Consider the following 23,035-nt stretch of genomic DNA (forward strand, 5'->3'; position numbering starts at 1 on the left):
AATACCTGAAATGTTAGGGGACAATAATAGATAACAGATCCAAACATTCAGAAAAATTACAAATTATTGTCAGGAATAGTTCATGGAAATTTCAATAACATATTAGAAAAAAAAAATTATGTTCCAAGTTAAAATATCTGTATTTCTGTGAAAATTTCCAGGAAAGTTCTTAAATATCTGGGAAATCTGGTAAGTTTCCCTCAGAGAGGTTTTATTATTTCTCAATTTAATAAGAATTAATTAATTAAAAAAATCCCCCCGTTATGCTGAAATTGCCTCAATATTTCCCTCTTAATTTCTGAATTAGAGAAAAAAATCCCCCCAAATTTTGTGCAAAAAGTTCCCCCAATAACTGGCAACATACTGTTTTCAAATAACACAAAGACACAGAAAAAGTAAATCAGACAAATGATTCTTAAAAGCACACACATTTAATTTTAATTAATGCAAAAGAGTGGAGGTTTGGTAAACATTTTGTCGGTGGCACTACATACATTCAGCATTATTGGGAGTTTTTCAGTTTAATCCCACCATCAATCCTGTAACAAAAAAACAAACAGACAGAACCCAACCAGGGATATTTAAGATTTTGCACCAGTTCAATACAACAGAGACATTGTGTTGCTTACAATAACATATTTATGTATATAGTTCATAGGATGAAAAATCTGTGTTTCTGGTCATGTGACCAGACAACTGAATTAACATCTCAATATAGCACAAGCACCACTAAAATGTCTACCAGGAAGTTGAATGCACCAGTCCAGTACAGATCAGTGCAGAGGAAGGAAAGGAGACATGAAAAGAAAGCCACATTGGACTAAATATGCACCTTTATGAGGCACAAAGCCTAAGAATTACAGTGACTGTTCATCAGTATCCTTAAAGAGATCTTCTTTTAATGCTATTGTACACCACTGGATCACATCAACAGCATGTAAAACAAAGTCAACATGGGTAGCAACATGAATAGGAGCTTTGTGTGCATTGTACCAAGCTGAGATCTGGGTCTGCAGCCTTTCACACTATAAAGAGACTTTCAACATTAAGATCAGCAAAATGGATTAACACAATCCCAGTCTGCACGAGAACAATGCCTTAAGCCATCCTGATGAACTGTCAATTATTGAACAGTATGTGATTTCTATATCTTACATTGTAAACTAAATAACAGCTAAAAGTTACCACTTCATGAATAAGCATAGGTCATATTTATCTATACACATTTATACATTCAGGTATGACTGTTGTGATCACTGTAATTGGCACCATTTCTTCTTTTTGTGTAGTCAGAACTGGCACACATAGAAATGTCCAGAACGTTCTCTGTCACTAGTAGGCATGTGATGCTTCACACCTTTCCAAACAGATGTAGGATGATGTACTTTAACATGAAAATTGTCCAAGGAAGCAACTTCATCCTTTTTCTTCTGGCTTGACAGCAGCTTATGATCAGTTGAGCTTGACTATTTTAACTCTGATGAACTTAAAAAAAACACCCCCTTTCTATGGCAAACAATAGTCATGGAGATACAACCCAGCACTTCAACAGAACAGACATGAAACAATCAGAAGCCGTTAAGCGTGGTATGGTAATTACAAGGAAATTTTAAGGGGGATGTCCTTTCATCCCGGCTTGGACCTCTCCGGCCCCCGCAGTGAATGAGGAATGTCTAACCAGAGAGGAAACACTGTCGTAACTCGCTATTAAGTGATGTTACAAATACCTTACAGATTTTTTTTATGCAATTTTATTCTTATTTTACCTTTTTTAACTTTTTAGAAATTTTTGAAAATATCTGAAAGTCAGCAACATTTATGCCTTTCACTTTCTACAGGAAAAGATCAAATAAATAAAAACAAGCACAGACTCTCATGAATTAGATGTAATATTCACATGGAAGACAACATATACAATATTAAACATAATTCTAGACCAATACTGCCTTCTATACATCAAGGCCAACCAGCTGCTGTATTTTTGGCCATCTTATGTCATTAATCACCTTGTTGGCGTGAAAGAGATCAACAAATAAAAACACCTACTGAATGCCTTTCCACCAGTCCCAAAGCTTCCAAAAACAGACTTACTCTTTAACATAGAAAAATACTATACCAAAATGAAATACAAATATATATATATTAGAATCTGTTAGGCATTTCTATATAAAGGGTTGTTGGTAAGGGTCGGGGGCGGCTAAAGAAGTTAGGTTACACCATGAGAGAAAATAACAAAATATAACAAAAATAAACCAATATGAGAAATTAGAAAAAAAAAACAAATATCAGAAGATGATCCTGCAACTTTTTGAACATTTATGATATTAAGAAGCACGACATATTTGTTGGCAAACTCTTCTCCACACATGCAACAGTTTGCACAATTTAATACTGCAGGCATCAAGAGGAGCAGAGCCTTCTGCTCAAACGGGGTGGGATTATCCAAATTATCCTAACCCTGAGGCAATGGATGCTGGGAGGTTAAAACCACCGGACACCTCCAGCGCCAGGTTGGTTTGCTGTAAATGTATGTATACCATGCATGTGTGATGAGGTGTATGACTGTCCTTTTCAGTGCTGCCAGTCAGTGCAGTCTCTATTTTTATGGAGTTTCTATGTTAACCTCACAGCAAACTACTGTGACACCACACCGCCTGGCCTCAAAAGCCGTGACATCCGCACCGCATTTATGTGCCACTCTAACCTTTATCTTTTCTTTGTTCACATCTACATGTGCATGTGTGGATGGATGACTTTATCCTGGCAGAGAAAAAATCGCTACACCAACTTAAACTCAACCCAAACCACACCGAGTCCCGTCCAGGTAACCCAGCCAAGCTCAACTCAAGATAGCTTTGCCAAGTCAAACGGTCCAGCTCTCCTCGTATCCCTCTGTTCCTCTCTCTCTCTTTTTTGTCTCTCTTCTGCTGTTCTTAACCTGGCATGACCCCGCTGTCCCTCCTGCCTCCACGAAATAAAGATGGTAGATGGTGGTTGGCTGTCAGAGGCCTTATAGATGGATGGGGAATTCACACTGGGTAATTTAGGTTGGAGGGATGCCTCACTCTGAATGCAACACCTTTAAATCTCTGGACCTCTTGGAACAATGTTGCAGATACAATGATTGTGTTGCCGTTGTTGTCACCTCTACATTGTTGCTCATGATGTTTGTTTCTCTGTGTTACTGTAGGTCACACACCCTTGGACGGGGAGGAAATGTCCTATTTTACAAACATTGTTGTCCATAATATATAGATAGATGTTTTATATATATTCTTTATACTCTCTCTCTTTCTTTCCTCCCTCTCTTTCCTCCAGTCCTCTCTCTTTCTTCCTTTCTTCCTTCCTTTCTTTCTTCCTTTCGATCTTCTGCTCAGCAGCAGCGACAGGGAATGGGAGTGAATGATGCTACATGCAGCCCACGCAGCCGCACTTGATGGTCTTTTCCACTTCCTCACTGAAGGAGGTTCCATCGCTGCATTCAAAGGTGTATTTCCGGCGTTTCATTCTCTGGCTGGCGCAGCAGGTGCCTGAGTCGCAGACTCCAGTGCACTCCACCCAGGAGACCATGCGTGTCGTCTGGCAGATGGCGTAGCCTCTCTGTACCTGGTAGAAATTTCTCACAGGCTCCCCTCGACACTCAGACTCTGGAAAACAGGAGAAACACCCAAAGATGTTTGTTAAGTTAAAAAAATCATATTATCTTTCAGGAAAATATACATTTTTTTCACAACAGGATTACATACCTGCATCACAAAGCTCCCCAGTGTAGCCACTTTCACAGTGACAGTAGGCGTCTCCTGTGTCTGAGATCTGACAGCGACCGTGCTTGCAGTTCAGGCGACGGCAGGGGTTGAACAGCTCCCCCTGTTGGTTACAGAGGGCACCTCGGTAACCCTCCACACACTCACAGCGGTAAGACTGAGAGTCCAGTGGGATGCACTTTCCATGGACACACCTGGTGAGACATTATGAGCTTAATCAGATTTCCTTCTCAATAAAAAAAATAATGCAGGTGATTCCTTAGGAACAGCTGCATAGATTTGCATCATTAGAAAAGTTTAAGAACTGTCAGTGGTGAAAACAGAAGCACCAAGTTCTGTTTTGAGAGGCTTCTTGACCACTCTGTTTTACACTGCTATATGTTTTACCTTTTCTAGATCTCAGGGGGGAATACTGACATCAATAGACCACCCCCATTAATCAGACAGATGGTTAGCAGATGCTTTTAATATTTAAATTTCACCTTAAAAAAATCAATTTGTCTTTAAAGTTACAGGGCTAAGTTGCTCCACGCCTGTCTGTCTAAGCCCCTCATAATAATGCTGTGTGAAGATGGTGCCATTGCCATAATCCCAGTATTACTCTCATACTTTCTGAACTTTCACTTTCCATTTGTTTTTCTTGTACCAGCTACAATGGCTGCATGGTTTTGGCCAAAACCAAAATCAATTGTGTTTTTTTTTTTTTTTAATTTATATTGTAGGGTTGCACAGTGTTAGGGTTAACACTGTTGCCTCACAGCAAGAAGGTCCCTGGTTCACTTCCCGGTCAGGGCCTTTCTGTGTCAGAGTTTGCATGTTCTCCCTGTGCATGCATGGGCTCTCTCCAGGCACTCTGGCTTCCTTCCACCACCAATGACATCCTTATGAGGTTAATTGGGGACTCTAAATTGGCTGTAGGTGTGAGAGAACCTGGTTGTCTATCTCTGTATGTCAACCCTGCAAGTGAGTGCTAGGATAGCCTCCAACCCCCTGCGACCCTGAATGGGTTAAGAAGTTTAGATAAAAGAAATTTAGAGTGTCTGTGTGTTTGTATGGAGAAGAGAACTGAAGGGAAGCAAGTTGAGCAGGTTTAGGTTCCCAAACTTTTCACCCCAGGATCCCCAAAATAATGATCCCACTGTCTCTGGAGGTGGTTAAAGCAAAGTTACACACAGCTGTGCATATTCTAGAACACTCTTAGTGAGATTTACATTTTAAGGAATTTTTGCTGTTATTTCAGTATAAATTTCACCTGATGACTTTGGCTTTATTTGATTACAGTAATTCTGTGCCTACATTTACAATAATAGGTAAAATATTCCATTTAAAATCATTTTAAAATGTTTTTAGTTTTTTTTTTAAAAAAAGACCCCCTTTCAGTGTCTTGTGACCCCCTAGGGGGATCCAGACCCCCACTTTGGGAACCACTGAGTTAGAGAACAGACAGCATGATATAAATAGGCTGGGGGGGAGGCTGGAGCCTATCCCAGCTGTAACTGGCCGAAGGGCGGGGAACACCCTGGACAGTCAATCGCAGGGCTGACATATAGAGACAGACAACCAGGCACACACATTCACACATAATTGAGAGTCCCCAGTTAACCTAGTGAGCATGTCTTTAGTGGTGGGAGGAAGCTGGAGTACCCGGAGAGAACCCATGCATGCACAGGGAGAACATGCAAACTCCACACAGAAAGGCCCTGACCGGGAAATGAACCAAGGACCGTCTTGCTGTGAGGCAACAGCGCTAACCCCTGCACCACCGTGCAGCCCTTTCTATTCATCACATATGGAAATAATTTTAAAAATTATTTGCCTGCTGCTTTAAACTGCTCATGTGGTATTATAGTAGCATTTCCACACATACAAAATTCCTGAATATTTCTTAAAATTTCTGAATGAGCCGTAAGTATGAATGTTAAACACACAGTATGGGAAATTCCGCCACAAGGGGGCTCTCAACCAAAACATTAACACAGACCAACTGCCCATTACCACTCTTTACGTCTCATTTTGAGCTGAGGACTCTGTTCATAAAAACAGCACCTCATAAAGCGTATTTACTAAACAGAAAACTGTTAAATAACCTCTTAAAAACTCTTCACTGTTTGTTCAAGTATGGGCTTATGGGTTCATCTACCACTGCCCATTGAAATACTAGCTAAAGAGCAATAATATCTGTGCAGTACAATGTACATTTTATCCCAAACATACTTGCTGCCCTGGCAGGGGTTGGTAGCAGGTTGGTCGCAGTGTGGCCCGCTCCATCCTGGCTGGCAGTGGCACACAGGTCCCTGGGCCCCATCGGGCTGGCAGATGCCATGAACACAGTAGATCTTCTTGCAGGGCTCGCAGCCCGGCACCACACCGGGCTTCATCTGGGTCTTGGTGAAGTCCTGGAGCTCATTATTGATGTACAGGTTCTGGATACATCCGTGAAAACTGGAACCGTTCTGAATCTGCCAGAGACGGAAAGTGCCTGAGTGTACGTCTACTGGCATACCTGGAGGAAGAGGAGGAGAGAGAAGAGAGGATGTTGAAAGGTGTGGAGAGCTGAGCAATGGACCACAGACAGACAGCTAACACAGGGCTGGTATGAAGGTAATGGAGGAAGAAGTTTTCAAACAGGTGTGTTCCCAATGTGCAGAGATTATCTGTCAAATGTATGCAGTTTGTTTCAAAATGGGTTTGATGTTTTGCTTTTGCACCACAGGACACATCATATTCGAAAAGGAGGACGGCAGAAAGCAAGTAAGTGTGGAAAAAATGTCTCCTGTATGAGCTAGAGACAGCACAGCACAACACGACTCATAATGACACTGCAACAGACTGTACAGATATAAGCCACTCCTGAGCAAACTACCATGTCAAGCCTGAAACATGGGCTGCATGACTTCATGTTTATGATAAGCTTTTAGATGATAGTCATCTGAATATTTCATATTAAATTTAATGATTGTCAAGAGTGGCATATTCATACTGAAAATGATCATGACCATGTTTTTTCTGGAAGTATAAGCATGCAAAAACAAAACAAATACTGAGTGAAGACTGTGTCTGGTAGTTCTTATGCTAACCACTAGAGGGCATACTTCACCCACTGTAAAAATGTGCTCAAAAACAGTCGATTTTATGAATTGTAAGGTGGGGTACTGCTGATCATGACAGCTGTCATTTTTGACAACTGTTTTATGTTCTTTGGATTCAGGGAGGTCTAATCATGGTGTGGTCCCTAACAAACACAGTCATGACTAAAGGAGGTGTGTGGAGAACAGGAGTTAGGGTTCAGGTTTGGTTGGAGGTAGGATGGGGTTAAAGGGTTGCATGGTTGAAGGGATGGTTTGGTTGCGGTGGTGACAAAGCGAGGGGGAGGGGTGGTGATTGACAGTAGTGTAGTAGTTAAGAGTGCCTGCAGAGGAGGGAGGTGTGTTCTGGAGAGGGCCCCTACCCCCCACGTAAAGTGGAGCCTCCCCGTTGAGGGGCCGCACTGCCCCAAAGCTGTCCATTGTGGTAGGGAGACCCCCGTCGATGGACAGGTTCACCATCTGGTCAAAGGTAACCAGCTCCACGGTGTGAAACTGACCATCATTGATCGTCTCAGTGCTGGGAAAGGAAACAGAGAGAGGCAGGAGGATTAGAAAACAAATTTAAAGTTTTGATCAATAATGACTGTCAATATCTACTTTTAAATGAAGCATGGCTTCTTACCTGTAGATGGCATGTCCTGGCTGGCTGCCAGGGTCATAGCTGACCTTGACATGACCTTGGAAGAGCTCCACTGCGATATGATCATTGTCTCCATTGTACAGCAAGATGCCATTATCCTCTGCTGTGGATACCTGCAGAAGGAAACATTTTACAGTGTATGCTTGAATTTTTACAGTGAATAAAGGTAGAGCAACAGACAGAAATCACAATCATTTAAAGATTAACTTCCAAAGATGGGAAATAATGTACAATTACTCATTACTGTTTTTACATAGAACTTCCAGGCAAGACCACCCATATGGGGGATAAAGTGGAGAGCTTTCGGGGACACAGCCAAATTAAGGGCCCAAGGGGGTTGGCAAAATCATGGTCCATTGTAGAGTTAAGCTATGATAACCATAATTTATCTTAACCTGAACAAAAACTACTATTAACAAAGCAACAACAAAAAAGTTTTATTTATATATGCTGTAGTAAAGGCTTTTAGAAATGTATACCCTTTTTCTTTGAACAGGATGACATTTTTTCTGGTAATTTTAACAATGGGAATGGGCACACTGATATAAATGATCAAGAAAGTAATTTCAGACTTCATAGGTTAGCCATGATATGCACAAATATCAGGATGCCAGAAAATCACGTAGGACAAACTTGGACAACTTTAACAGAAGATATTTAAATAATTAGGAATAAAGGAGAAAAGGGGTGAATAGGGCAAAAAGTTGCTAAAACCAGCTTCAGTGGATTTAAAGTGGCAGAAAAGATGAAAAGATGCACAAATGGGTTGAAATTGGCAAAAATGAGCAAGAAGTGGAAAAAAAAGTCACAAAAAGGGCAAAAAAGTGGCAAAAAGGGTGAAAAGCAAGACAAATGTGTTAAACATGGCAAAAAAAATCCCTAAGAAGGAGCCAAAATAGGTAAGTATCCACAAAATTAGATGCAAAAATTGATTCAAAGTGGTAAATGAGTGAAAAGTGGCACAAATGGGTGAAAAATGGCATATAAATGGCAAAAATGGACAAAAAGCCACAAAACAGGTAAAAAGTGGCAAAAGTTGCTGTAAGCTGCAAAAAAGGTGAATTGGTTACAAAACAAAAGGCCAAAAAGTAGCACAAATGGATTAGAAGTGGCATAAAAGTTGTAAAAATGGGTCAAAAATCTGCAAAAATGTAACCTGACACGCCAAATGGATTTGTTTCACACATCCATCTGCAAAACCTTCAGTACTAAGTGTTTTGGAAAGGGCAGAGGCTTTGAAAAACACTTGGAGTGGGACTGGATGAACGTTCTGTCTGTCACATCTTTACAGGCCAATCAGAGTAACAAAACACGTGACGCAGCCACGACTAAGGTGCGTGTGCGCAGCTACCAAAGAATAACATGAACCATGGCGACTGTAGACATGTCAGAACACGACTTTTGTCATTTTTGTAAAGAAAACAACTCACTGCTGTTCTCTGTTCTTTAACGAGGAAATGTCAAGTTCTGATAAATCTGGTGCTTTAGCAGCATCCGCGCTAAGCTCCTCCTCCATAATTGCACCAGCTTCTTGTTGCTGCTTGCTGACGCCACGACTCTGCTGCGCCTGAAAGTACTGCCCCTCGTCGCTGATTGGTCCTGTCACTTTCTAACCGGGCCCAAACAGTTCAGACGGAAGCTTTGCAAGATGGATTCGCCAGGGAGAAACACAGAAACGGGAGTATCCATCTGCTTTGCAAGGTTAGCAAAAATGGGCAAAGAGTGAAAGAAAAGAGTTGAGGGTTGCATAAAAGAGCTAAAAGTTTAATTTTAAAAAATTGGAAAGCAGCCCAAATGAAATAAAAGTGGCAAAACCGGGTAAAAGTTGAAAAAGAGCAGTTGCAAAAATGAGTGAAAAGCAGCAAAAATGGGTTAAAGTGGCAACAAGAAGTGGCAAAATGGGTGAAAAGTAGTGAAACAGGTTTTAAAAGTAGCACAAATAAATGATTTCATCAGAACCCAATGATAGTTTGACACACTTCAGCTCAAAACGAGGTAACTGTTAGCCAGAATGCCAGCATCAATGCTACTGATCCAATGATAATTAATACCATCAATAAATCACAACTGCGCAAGGCTCAGTCTCTGGGTTTTTCAGCCAATTCTGCTTTCAGGTATTTCTACTTGAATCAAGTATTTACTTTCTCACAGCTTTTAAACTTTACCTCTGACATTTAAGAAATTTCATTCCCAAATTTTCTTATCATTTAAGTGTTGATTCATTCACAGGAATCACTCATTTTCAAAATATAACACATCTTTCTGACCTAAAGAAAAGTATGACAAGACCTGTAGATCAGAGAACATTCAACCTTTTTTGTGTGTGTTTTTTAAAATTCTATTGAAAAACAGAATGATTTAAGTGCGATAGTCTCCTGAATTTGAAGCCAGTTTCCTTAGTTTTTCCCACAAACCAGGCAGTAGAAACATCCTTTAAAGGGACAATTTTTACTTTGAAACTCTGAATACATTTCAGATCCTCAGAAATGAATGGGGAGTACTTTGACTCCAAAGGAGTAGGTTTAAAGCGCTCAATTAAAACTCCAAGGAGCTCTTCTTTAAACAAAGGTTTTTCTTTTTTTTCAGTACTATGAAAACAAAACAAGGGAAATTAAACTGTAAAAAAGAGAGTGCATGGAGTTTATCTTGCGTTCGTCTATGACATTTCAGATCCTGCACTTTGTCACTTTTACTTTGATCAGGAAGTTAAACTGGTACTTCTACTTTTTATGCATATCTAACAGTCTTGTCAAGCATTTGGCACAATTTTGTCCTGAAAAATCTTTGTATTCTAACTTCTTATTCCAGTTTTAGGGAAAGAAGGAATCAGTTTTGAGAAGACAAACATCTGAGAGTTCTGACGAAGCAGTTAAGATTTTCCCAGGTTGTGTTTATAGTTTTGAGAAGTTTAGCCACATTTTCTGGGGATGTGTTGAAACATTTTGTAAAAACTGTAAACCCATTGCGTACCTGCAGGGTGATGTTAGCCTGAGGCCAGTTCTTGAGGTCAGACAGCAGCAGGTAGGAATCTCTGTCCACGAAGTTGACGCTGACCAGCTTCTCGCAGCGAGGGCCTCCAAACTCTGGAGGACACTGACAGAGCGCCCGTCCACCTCGCTCCACACAGGGGGCGTTGTTCTGACAGTCAGCGAGCTCACACAGGGACAGCGGAGATGGGCGAACCTCACACAGCTGACCGCTAAAGAGAGAAAAAGAGCGCAGGATTTTATGGAAATGTGATCTCAGCAAAGCAGAGAAACTAGGAAGTAAAAGTTAACCCTTTCTTCCCCTCACCTGTACCCTTCAGGACAAATACAGGAGTATCCGTTCAGCTCATCCAAACACTGAGCTCCGTTCTGACAGCGATGCTCCTCACAGTCGTTGTAGTCTACACTACAGTCATCACCAACATAACCAGGGGAGCACACACACCTGCAAAAGATAAACACTCCATTCAAGCTGCACAAGGACAAAACTACACACCAATCCATGTAAAACATCTGTGTTTCATTATGAAGCATCATTACTTTTTGCTTGATCTGATGACACCATTAGAAGACACTTACTTAGGTCCAGTGGAGGTGATGAGGCAGGTAGACTGATGTTGGCAGGGGCTCCGTCCTGGGGCGCACACATCCTCCATTTCCTCGCACATCTCTCCTAAAACAAACAGATAAAAACAAATGTATCAACTATTAAACTATGACACAAAACACATTAATTTATCAGTACAGTATGAACATAAATATTTTCTAATAAAAGGTAAATTATCCTGACAGGAGAAAAGAGACATGCACCACACATAAAGAGAGCTAGATCCAAAGTGAACAAGCATTAAGAAACACACACATCTGCTATCAGGAAGATCCTGTCAAGCTTGATACATATCAATATCTGTGTGTTGCTTGGCAGCTGAGGTAAAGCTTAACAGCATCTCTTTTGTCCGGGCCTTTCCACCTCCCTTACCTGTGTAGTAGGGGGGACAAAAACAGGTGTAGTTGTTGATTCCATCGATACAAGTTGCTCCGTTTTCACAGTCGTTGTCTTCGCAGTCGTCAGTGTTGGTTTGGCAAGAAGGGCCCTCAAAGCCCAGTGGACATATGCAACTGTGAAAATAAACACTCATCAGCATGCAAAGTTCCTCACATGATGAATTTTTGTAATGATTTGGAAGTGTTTGTTTTTCACACCTGTACTCTCCCTCATCATCCTCGTTGACTTGGCAGGTTCCTCCGTTGGCACACGGGTTAGACACGCAGGCATTCAGAGCTGTCTCACAGTTCTTGCCCTGAAGACAAAGAGATAACAGTTAAACTGATACATAATTCAGGATGTGTTAAATACTGAGGTGGACTATAAGTATTGAAAAATGTGGCTATTCTGACCTTGAACCCTGGAGGACAGCTGCACCTGTAGATCTCAGACGGGTCGCTGTGACAGATGCCGTGGTTCTGACAGGGACTAGACAGACACGGGTTACACTTGGCCAGCACTGCAGTGTCTACATCTCCTGCAGAAATACAGGACAGAAAAGAAGTGATAGTGAGTAGATTCTGAAGTTGATGTATTAATATTTTGTGTCTAGAGCATAATCTCACCTGTGCATTCAAACTTCTTTGCAGGTGTTGTAAGCAGCAGTTTGCCCTCCAGGTCTTTCGGACCGGCACAGCGGGCGATGCCCGGCTCTTTGTATCCAGTCTTCACCCAGTCTGAGAGCCAGCGCAGGCGACAGTCACAGTATAAGGGGTTGGCACCGATCGCCCTGACAAAGAAAATATTTCAATTTGTATTGATTGGATTCTGTAAGAAAAATGTTTGAATACCAAATGACATATTCTTCTCTTTACTGATGTAGGAAGTGGACATGCCCTTGCAAAGTTTGAAATTCAATGCAACACTTGCGTCATAGCTTTAACTTTCCATTGAACAACAGGTATACAGTTTTGTTTAGTGATGTAGACTGTCCAAAAAAGCTGCTTGTCTTAGCCACAACATGCCTTAACCTTCTAATCTCCCACATGGGTGAACCTAAACTTTCACAGAGGAAGGACCAAGGTAGTGGAGGTGAAGTTTGCCTACAGCAGGCCATCAGCTTCACCAAGCAGCTGCGGGCAGGGCAGAAAGCAGACTTGATAAGCAATAATGTATGCAAAACATATGTTTGGGAAACACTGATCTATAAACGTGCTTATTCACTTATCTATTACCTACGGATAATAATAAATTCGTCATTTGTGAATACCAGGGCTGAACAATTTGCAAAAATAATCTAATTGCATTTTTTTCCCCAAATATTGCAATTGTGATTTAATATGTGATTATTCTTGGGTAAATCTTGTATATTTTTCGACAAATTCCATAAATAAGACCATGTGTATGGAAAACAATGAAATTATTTCCAGAGCAATTTATCCATAGTAGCATGAATCTGAATATGTGGGTGCAACAAGCGTTAAGCTATAAAGGAGGCGGCTGGGGTGGGGGAGGTGAGGCTAGCTACCAGCTGATTGCAGCTGGGGTATTACTTTCGTGAAGTAACATGAGGCTTCATCAGTTTTAGATAAAATAAGCTTACTATTTTTGCTCATATTGCAAATGTGATGCCATTTGCTTTGTTTAAGGGCACCATCATTTTTATGTCACTTATTTGATTAAGAAAAACATACATTAAAAAAAAAACAAAAAGGAGGATTTTTGTAAACCATTATTATAAAATTGATACTTGAATGTTTACATCATGTGCATAAAATCTCTGCTGCTGCAAAAAATTTATTTATTATTGTCACAACTTTCAGGTTAAATAAATATTGCAACTTCTGTGATTTGAAAATTGCAGCAGGCCATGTTGTGATTTAATTTAATTTGCGATTAATTGCCCAGCCCTAGTAAATACACTCACTGGCTACTTCATTAGACATGGCTGTGCAAAGTAAAGCGGACTGATAACAACATCTCCACCATGAATCCTAATTCTACTAAATGTGTTTATAAATGTTGACACTGTCAGAGGGATGATTCATTCTTCTTTATGTTTCTTACTGAGATTATAGTGAGTGTTGATCTTGTTGTAAGAGGTGTACCTAATATTTTGACCCTCTGGTGCATGTGCTATTTGCAGATATTTGTTTTATATATTAATTAATCAAATAAATCAAGTAAAAATGGAATCAGCCGATACATCAGTTATTTATTTTTTATTCCCTAATATCAGTATCAGCATCCGCCCACTACATCCATCATATTGGCCAGGCTGTAGGTATTATAAATCTTTTAAAATACTGAAATTCGAGCGATTCATTTCATGAAGTTTGGTCAAATATAGGTGCAGTACAGAGCATCACCAGCAGGTGTCTCTGCAACCTCATGCAAAGAAAGCCATACCAAACTCAACTTGCTGCACCGTTCAACTAAAACACCTCTTCTCTGAGAACAAACTCCATCTGAAGTTTGATGCACAATGCCAGTTTGTGGCATACATCATTCTCAGGGCGGCTCCTCCATCATAGGTGGAGGTGTTAACAGAAGGCACTCTTAACCACTTCTGTCATGGTGGTCGTGAATCAATGCCGCTCTGTCCTCCCACTGGATGCACAAACACTCTTGAATCGATGCTGTTCCATTACTGGAGAACACAGGCTCGTCTTTCAGGGCCGTGCCAATAGCTGACACCTGACATCTGCTAACATGAAAGCCACTTGACTGTGACTGTGGATCAATGCCTCCCCTTCGTCCCTCCCCTCATCCTTGGTTTCATGCAGCCTTGACTCCTGTTTTGCCCTCCAAAAACTGTGTGTTTGGCTCTATCTGTCCTCCCTTTTCTCTCTCCGTCTCTGACACTGATAGGTCTATTGATCAGTGAGTCAGGGGATGATGGGAATATCAAGGCTGGATGGCAGAGGCTGAACAGCAAAGATACTCAGTGCAGCTTGACACACGTCCACAAACCCCTGCACAACAGCTACACATGAAGCTACAGGCATAAATAAACAAACCAAAACAAACAAGAAGTCCGCAGACCGTGGAGAATCTGTGTATGTGTCGGTGAAAGTGTGTGTCAGAGATGTGACAGGGAGATGAGACAGTGCAGGGGTCTGTGTGCTGCTCTAACCACAGCCCCGCGGCTGATTAAGGGAGGGCTTTGGCTACTGCAGAGCCCACCAAAGAGGACTACAGGCAGGCCACTGTGAGACGCACTTCTGGGCTGTCTGACCAGACCCCCTGTACGTCTCAAAGTGTGTGCAGGCTTCAGAATTCAGCTGTGAATGCAGACAGAATCAGATACGGTCGTTTTGTGTCATTACTTACAAATGGGAAAGCGAGGCCACGTCGTTAAAGATGCCATCAGGAAGCTCGGAGATTTCGTTGCCATGGAGAGACCTGAAAGATGATGGAGGAAAAAGAAAATAGAGAAAATTTAGAACCATCAACAAGCATATAATCTCTTTTACTATCAAAGCTCATTACTATACAGTAAACTGACTATAACATCAGTCATCTGGGATTTAACCTTTAAATAATGGACCTATTAACCCTGACTGTTATAAATACTATCAGTCAATATGTTTTTTTTACTGTTCCTGCCAATATATGCCCATACTTGTTCCATTACTATTAACATTGAAGCTATAATTCTGTATCAACCATGTTTGATCATCAAGGCTGACCATAAGGAGGAATAAAGGAGAGAGCTTTCAGGGGGGCCATGGAGGTCAGCAGATCATAGTCCATTGTAAAGTTAAGCTATGATAACCATATTTCATGCTTTGGCACAATTCAGCCTTTTTAAAAATATAAACTCCTTAAAAAGAATCACCTTTTAATGGTGATGTAAACCACTAAACACTGAACTTAATGATTAGGAAAGAAATGTCATACTTCAGAGCCAAGCCGTGATGTGCAGTAATGTCAGGATGCCAGAAAATCAAGTCAAAGAAACAGACAAATTTAAGGGGAAATATTCAAATAATTGTGAAAAGAGGCAAAAAACTGCTGAAAAGTGGTAAATTAGGATAAAGTGGTGGAAAACGGCAATAATTGGCATAGAAAATGGCCAAACTATAGCGAGAGAGGCAAAAAGGGGCAATACTGGATCAAAAGTGGCGAAAAAGTGTAAAAAGCCGCAAAAGAACAGGTAAAAATGGGTGAAAAGTCGCAAAAGAAGTTTGAAAAAAGGTTTCAAAGTTGGAAAAATTTGGCAAAAAATGTAACAAATGGGTTAAATGTGACAAAACAGGGTAAAACACAAGTAAAATGGGTTAAAAGTGGCAAAGAGAACTTGTAAAAATGGGCCACAAATGGCACAAAAGTGGGCATAAAGGGGCAAAAAAATGATCAAAAGTAGCAAAAAGTAGTGACAAAAATAGCTGATAAGAACATGACACAATAGTAAAACATGAGATGTTTCTCTTTTAGAACATTTAGAAAAAATTTGACACATGTTTAAAATACAGGAAAATTGATGCTGGTTAACAGGTTTAACAACATAAAGGCATCTGAGAAATACTGTTACAAAAACATAGCTTCCAAAAACCGAGGTTATATTTTCATTACAGGATTAATAAGTATATAAATGCTCTTGCAATATAACAGTTTTCTTGATTGTCTGCATTTAGGGAAAATCTAAATTAAAAAAAAAAAATCTAGATTTTCTCATAAACTTCCTTGCTGCTCCTCTTGTTTGAGTACAGGAAATGTATTTGAAAATACTTAATCAGAATTATTTGAAAACACTTAATCCTCTTCTCCACAAACATTAACGCACACATGTATTTGAGCAAGAGTGCACTGAAGAGCAGAGGCAATTCTCTTTATCCAACAAGAGCACCTCCAGAGACTGATATACTAGCTGACAAAACCCATTTTTCTCTCTGCTTGTCACAAAAATGTTGCAATATTGAAATACATTTTACATACATAAATTTTACAATTTTATTAAAGTTTATAAACTTTATTAATCAGAATTTCAACAGGTTAAAGGTGTAAGTATTTGCATGTAACTGCCAACCTGAAGGCCGTGCAATATATTTAAAGAAATGTTGTATTATTTGGCCATTGGACATAGACCTGCATCAAGAACTTCACCTGCTCTACCAAGTGAGTGAAACCAGCAACCCAATGCTTTGGGTTTGACTTTTATAGATAAAAATTGAAGTCTAAAGACTTCCCTTCCAATTTAAAGTACTGTTTCTTTTGAATACAACACTCTTTGGGGATTCAACAACAATAAGTATGTAGTCTTGGAAAGTCTCATAACAGGTGGCTAGCTTTTCTTTTAACATGTTTTGGCATTTTATAGAGATCATTAATCTAGAAAATACTTGGCAGATTCCTCACAGAAATACCAGGAAAACGAGTGAGTAAATGTGTTTGTGTTGAGTTGTAGGTGGATGTATTTCTGTTTGAGCCTCATACAGCTGATGTGAGGCTGTATACGTCTGGAAAAGACTGGTGTCAGGTTTCTGTGAGCGTCTGGTTGGCAGGGACAACAAGTGTGTGGGGGGGCACAGAGCTGCACCACATACGGATAAAAACAACAGCATAATTCCCTGTGTATGCAGATTAGCATGCTTTGATGTCAGTGCATGTGTACAGGGATACTATATCGAGCCTATAGTTATTCTTCTTGCTATCGGCGGTTTACTATTTTGGCTGACAAGCCAGTGTGGCTTAATGGCTCGCTGACTGATGGCTGCTGTAATCCACAGGATCATTACCACCTCCATCCCTCAGCTGACCGCACTCTAATGTTACCACCGCTCAGTCCATACACCAATACATGACACGTCTGCTCACCATGCCTGAATAATGAGAAGTGATGTATAAACAGGCTTTGAAACCACACTTCCTTCTTTGTTTGATCCGTCACTACGCTGTAGAAGATACAAAGAGTGAGGCTGCTCAATGTAAGGAGGCAGAGCCAAGCTGGAATCACAGAGACAATATAGATAGAACTATGTAACAATCTAAGACAGAGAGTTTACTGGAGCATTTTCAGGCTTTTAAGTGGAAAATTAGTGGTTTTGTAGTTGCAGTCAATGAACAGAGAGAGTATGTGAGTATGGAGCTAGAAAACCTGCATTATCTCAGTTTTATGTATCTTTTTTAATTACTGAAGATTAATTTTGGGCCTATTTTTGCCTTTTATGACAGCTGAACAAAGACAAAATGTGTGTTTCGTGATTACAGTGATTGATATTGAGATCAGAATTATTCAACATGACTACTTGTTATTTTAAAACATCTGTGAATTTCAGAAAAATAAACAAATGAGCAGTAATGCTTTGAGGGTTATTCTGCAAGTTAATTTGCATTTTGCCAGGTCAAACTCTTTGTTAATCAGTGGCTGCTTCCCTTATTTGTACATTAATATTTCTTCAATGATGTGATTCCTTTATTGAGACTGTGTTTATTGTGTGTGTGTAAATTTATTAGACCACCACCCAAAGTAAGATTTATGCCACAGTTGCCCTAAATTAACAGCATTGGTAATTACCAAAATCTTTTTTTTTATGTTTCTGCAATGGTTAATACACCAATATGTAGAAGCTCTTTAACTGAAATGATATTTTTAATGCTAAAATAGAATTATTATTGTTATCCATGAATTTTCAAATTTACTGATTTACAAAAAAAACTGAAAAAATAGTAACGCACGTTATTATTTCTTGATTAATATGTCAAATTATAGTTATTTACTTGCATTTCTGAACAGAAAAATGAGTTTTAGAGGTTGAATGTTATGCCTGATTAATTTCTGACTTCTCAGAGAAGCCCAGTGAGCCAGCTCAAATTTGGGTATGAAAAGGTGAATTCAGTTTGAAATTCCTCATTCCTGTTCAAAATGGTAAAACGTGGAGAGCTCACTGAAAATGAAAGAGTTTGCATTAAAGCACTTCATGATGCTGGATGGTCTCTGAGACAAAAGGGAAAGACATAAAGTGTTCTCACAGTGTGGTCAAGTATGCTTTGGAGTCAATTGCCGAGACTGGTACTTACAAAATGTGCCAAGGAAGAGGCAGGAAACCAAAGTTAACTGAAACAGATGTCAGACACCTCAAGATTTGAAGTACTAGAGACAGAAGGAAGACCACTGCTGATCTTCAGGCAGAGATGAATGCTTCTAGATCAGAGTCTGAGAAAGTCTCCAGAATGACAATAAGCAGACGACTGACAGAACAAGGCTTAAAGGGAAGAATTGCTGCTAAGAAGCCATTATTGAGTCCTGCAAACATCCAGAAACGCCTCAGATTTGCCAGGGAGCACAAACACTGGACTGTTGATGACTGGAAGAAGGTACTCTGGATGGACGAGTCCAAGTTTGAACTCTTCGGTCAGCATCGTTGTGTTTATGTCCGCAGAAAAGCTGGAGAAGGTTTTGATGCCAGATGCATTGCACCCACAGTGAAACACGATGGAGATTCCATTATGGTATGGGGTTCCATTTGTGGATACGGTGTGGCAAATTAGTGAAAATGGACGGTATCATGAACGAGAACGTCTACCATAACATCTAAGTGCATCATGGAATCCCAGATGAATCTGATTGGTCGTGGGTTCATATACCAACAAGACGATGACCGCAAGCATACTTCAAAGCTGTGCAGAGACTATTTGACCAAGAAAAAGGAATCTGGAGTATTGGAGTATTGGAACTGATGGACTGGCCAAGTCAAAGTCCGGATTTGAATCCTACTGAACAAATTTGGGATTTAGTAGATTCAAAGATTGATCACACGAAAGTTTCATCCAAAGCAAGTCTGTGGGAACAGCTAGAAACGATTTGGAACTCAATAACAAGAGAGACTGTGGAAAAGTTCATAAAAACAATGCCAGCAAGAATGCAAGCTGTTATCAAGGTCAAAGGAGGCCATACAAAATATTAGGTTTTTGGTTGTTATGTGCGAAAAAGGACTATTTAGTTGTTTCAGTTTGTTTTTTACCGAATAAATTACAATAAAATTTTAAGTTTTAAACAAGTTTTTGAAAGATTTCTAAAATATTAATGTTTTCTCCATTTTATGACAGGTGGTCAAAAAAATTTATTAAGCACTATATGTGTATCAAATAATGGGGTAGGTGTCTAAAAGTGTATTTAGAATGCCAATAAAGGGCCAAGCGGGAATAAAATAGCATCAAAATAGTTTTTAATCATCTACAAAACTCCTGAAGGAAGGACTCTTGGCTGCAACAGTAAGGTTCAGCCTCTTGAAAAGCCCCAACATGTTTTAATGTCTTGCAAATTCTACTTAGGTAGACTAAACATGCTGAAACAATAAACTAGAGGATTGCGGTGTGGGAAAAAAATGGCATGTAGCAAGTAAAATCTGTAAATTTGTGGCAAAAATTAACCTTGCAAAGCAGATGGATACGCCTGTTTCAGTGTTTCTCACTGGCAAATCCATCTTGCAAAGCTCCCATCTGAACCATTTGGGCCCAGTTAGAAAGTGACAGGATCAATCAGCGATGAGGGGCAGTACTTTCCGGCGCGGCGGAGCCATGACATAAGCAAGCAGCGACAAGAGGCTGGTGCAGATATGGCGGAAGATGCTGCTAAAGTGCCACTTTTATCAGAGCTTGACAATATTTCTGTGTTAAATGAAGAACAAAGAACAGCAGTGAGTTGTTTTCTTTTCAAAAACAACAAAAGTCGTGTAGCCTACTGACATGTCTACAGTTGCCATGGCTCGCGTTATGCAGTTCTGTATGGAGTTTACTCCTCAGTAGCAGCTATGTCACGTGTTTTGTTGCTCTGATTGGCCCATAAAGATGTGACAGACAGAACGTTCATCCAATCACCCTCCAAGTTTTTTTTGAAAGCCTCTGCCCTTTCCCAAACGCTGTGTATAAGAGGTTTTTCAGATGGATGTGTTAACACATCCATCTGGCGTGGCAGGTTAGGCAAAGATTGGATATTGCAGCAATAGTGACCATATAGTTTTATAATTTTATGAGATATGCCTGGCATCAACTGGTGGGTAGGGACCCAAAAGTGGGTCTGTTTTCAGTGGGTTTTGATTGTTAGTCTTAAAAAACTGGTGGCTTTCCCAGGCTTAGCCCATAACATAAACATAATATATCACTGATTATTAAATCCATCACACATTACTGTTTGTTGTATGAAAGTGCTGCACAATCAGAGGAGCACATCTTAAAATCTACAATCACATGATCTTTTCACATGATCTTTTCTAAAAGGAATTAAAGCTTGCTGCTTCCTTTGCCTCACAACTGGACCTGAAACTTAATCATCAGGTCTGATGACCTGAAGGAAGACAGATCTGGCTGCATATGTTTTGCCTATTTTGTATTATGCTGTCTGCGTTTGGCTGCTCATTGTTTGTCTGTTAACTCCTGCAGCCTGTCTTGGCCAGGTAACTTTCAAAAAAGAGATTTTTAATCTAGACAAGCTTTTCCTGGTTAATTAGAGGTTAAATGTTTATTATAATAATATAATATGGTTTCTTTATTGCAATCTTTCTTCTGTCAAAGCTTCCCGCCTTGGTGAGATGTGCCCCTCAGCGCTGTCTCAGCTCACTCACCCCACACCTTATACCCAGCAGGCCAATTAGCAGCTTATTAATCGCAGCTCAAACCACAACCATCACACACATACATGTCAAATTGCACCAAACTGCACCACTTCTATCCCAGACTCAGACCGTGGTTGTGTTTGAAGCTGAGCGTTAATGATTCTTCTCCTCTTTACTGCTCTGTAAAGCCAAAGGTGCAGCTTTATAAAGGCTTCAGCACCTCCTTGTGTGAGAGCGTGTCCCGCTTGTAGCCCGTTTTTGCATCTCTGCGGTTTCTATGAAGCTTCCAACTTTGAACTCTGAACCTGGTGGTGGGTCTTAAAGTCGAAACTATTAAAAAGAGCTCATTGTCGCTTTAGTTTTGTTGCACCCCCACAGCATGCATTGTAAAAATAAAATTGGGAAAAAAGCCATGGCACCAATTGACATTTAATGGGAGGCTTATGATTGATCGCACCAGCAGCGGCAGAGACATCAAAGTTTTCTGCTTCATTTGCTCTGACTGAGACAGCAAGGTAGTCCAGACAGTCTGTGTATGTGTGGAGGGCCTCACATGGCGTCTGACACACTCACACGGGGAATATTTTTAAAAGTGAAGGTGGCGTGAGTGAGAAAGAGCAGGAATAACGGACGCAGCTTCATTAGAGATCAAAGCGGCACGTCCAGGGTGAGCGCGGCGGCATCGGCTAATGATGACCGAGCTTCACTCTCATTGCGCACTGAAAGGGGCTCTTAGGCTTTGTGCTGCGTAATGATCAGGGCTTTAGTCGTATCCCGCTATAAAAAAACGAGCCTTTGTTGAAGCTTTGTTGTCAGTAGTAAAAAGTGCGCCTGCTATGAGCACACATGGAAGGCCGATAAGTTGACTCCCACACACATGCTAACAGGCAGCGAGCCAGGAGATGACAAACATGTAAGAAATGCACCACCACACAGATGCATACATAATCTCAGGAGGAGTGCTGCCACAGGCCGGGTCTCTATTTCTACATCACATAACTGAAATGTACATTTGAATTAAAGTTTGAGGCGTCCAGCTCCTGTATCTTCAAATTCAGGCCCACAGATTGCTGAAATTTCATCATCTATGTGTCGAACCTGTTTATATTCTACATCTCAGTTATTTAGCAGACCAATTCCTCCGCTGGGAGCACCAAGAGTGCACAATCAAAGACTTCATAACTTCATAAGAAGCCCGGAGGCAGAGTCAAAACCATTACGGTTAGCGGGGCAAAACTTTCTCTGCTAATCAGTGTCAGAGTGATTCTGTGCAGCGGGTTGTGGGGGCGTGTGTTTGGCCTCTGGTTGGTGAGACAGCGATGAGCTCAGGGCATTTAGAGGTGAGCGGGCAGACCGGGCAGATGTCTGAAGACGAGGTGTGGGCAGGAGTAGGAGCTGGAACGACATTTAAACACAGAAAATAGGTCGTAGGTTGTGTCTGCGTGTGCGTCTGTATATGTGTGTGTTGGTTAGCTGTCATAACTGTTTAGACAGTTTCAGGACTCTGGAGTCAATCAAAGATTCTCAGCATCTGCTGCTCTGTCTCTGTAGTCAGCGCAGGCTGCAAAAATATCCTCCTTAATAACTCATTTAGAGTGAAAGTGACTCACTTTGGCTTTGAAGTGGCTGATTTGGGAGCGGTGTTGAAATTATGTGACAAGAACGAGACATTTAAAACATTTGAGTAGCATGGAAGAAAAAGAAACTCATATCACAGGTGAGATACAACAAGTTTTAAAAATAGAAATGTAGGACTCAGCACAAGACTGACATACTTAGATGAAAATCCTTTAAATAAATCATTGATTATAGGAGGTGGACTTTGCCACCACACTTGAAGAGGACATATAGTGAAAAAAACACTTTATAGTACTTATCTACAAATATCTGGACAATCTGCAGATGCACAAAATGTGAAATAAGCCAATCAAGTCCTTTGATCCTGGTCGAATCAAGTCTAAAAACATGAAATTTAATGATCCTTAAAGAGAACAATCAGTCATAATAATGATACCT

At 40.4% G+C, this 23,035-nt stretch overlaps 1 protein-coding gene across 2 annotated transcripts in view; it reads right to left on the minus strand.

The window, feature by feature from the left end:
• Positions 1–430: 430 nt before the first annotated feature.
• The window catches only part of slit1a (slit homolog 1a (Drosophila)), a 166,955-nt gene continuing 144,350 nt past the window's right edge, over positions 431–23,035 (minus strand). Inside the window, exons 25-37 of one of the 2 annotated variants that reach the window (XM_041789473.1) lie at positions 14,796–14,867; positions 12,089–12,252; positions 11,876–12,000; positions 11,681–11,778; positions 11,457–11,596; positions 11,057–11,150; positions 10,785–10,922; positions 10,461–10,689; positions 7,473–7,603; positions 7,213–7,367; positions 5,979–6,267; positions 3,747–3,958; positions 431–3,647 (exon numbers count right to left, since the gene is read on the minus strand). In XM_041789473.1, coding sequence (XP_041645407.1) covers positions 3,409–3,647; positions 3,747–3,958; positions 5,979–6,267; positions 7,213–7,367; positions 7,473–7,603; positions 10,461–10,689; positions 10,785–10,922; positions 11,057–11,150; positions 11,457–11,596; positions 11,681–11,778; positions 11,876–12,000; positions 12,089–12,252; positions 14,796–14,867 — 2,086 coding nt within the window. In that variant the 3' untranslated portion in view covers positions 431–3,408. Of the gene's footprint in view, positions 3,648–3,746; positions 3,959–5,978; positions 6,268–7,173; positions 7,368–7,472; positions 7,604–10,460; positions 10,690–10,784; positions 10,923–11,056; positions 11,151–11,456; positions 11,597–11,680; positions 11,779–11,875; positions 12,001–12,088; positions 12,253–14,795; positions 14,868–23,035 lie in introns of both variants that reach the window. The other variant, XM_041789472.1, reaches the window with a different exon arrangement.

This window comes from Cheilinus undulatus, linkage group 6 (genome assembly GCF_018320785.1).
Source record: "Cheilinus undulatus linkage group 6, ASM1832078v1, whole genome shotgun sequence".
NCBI lineage: Eukaryota > Metazoa > Chordata > Actinopteri > Labriformes > Labridae > Cheilinus > Cheilinus undulatus.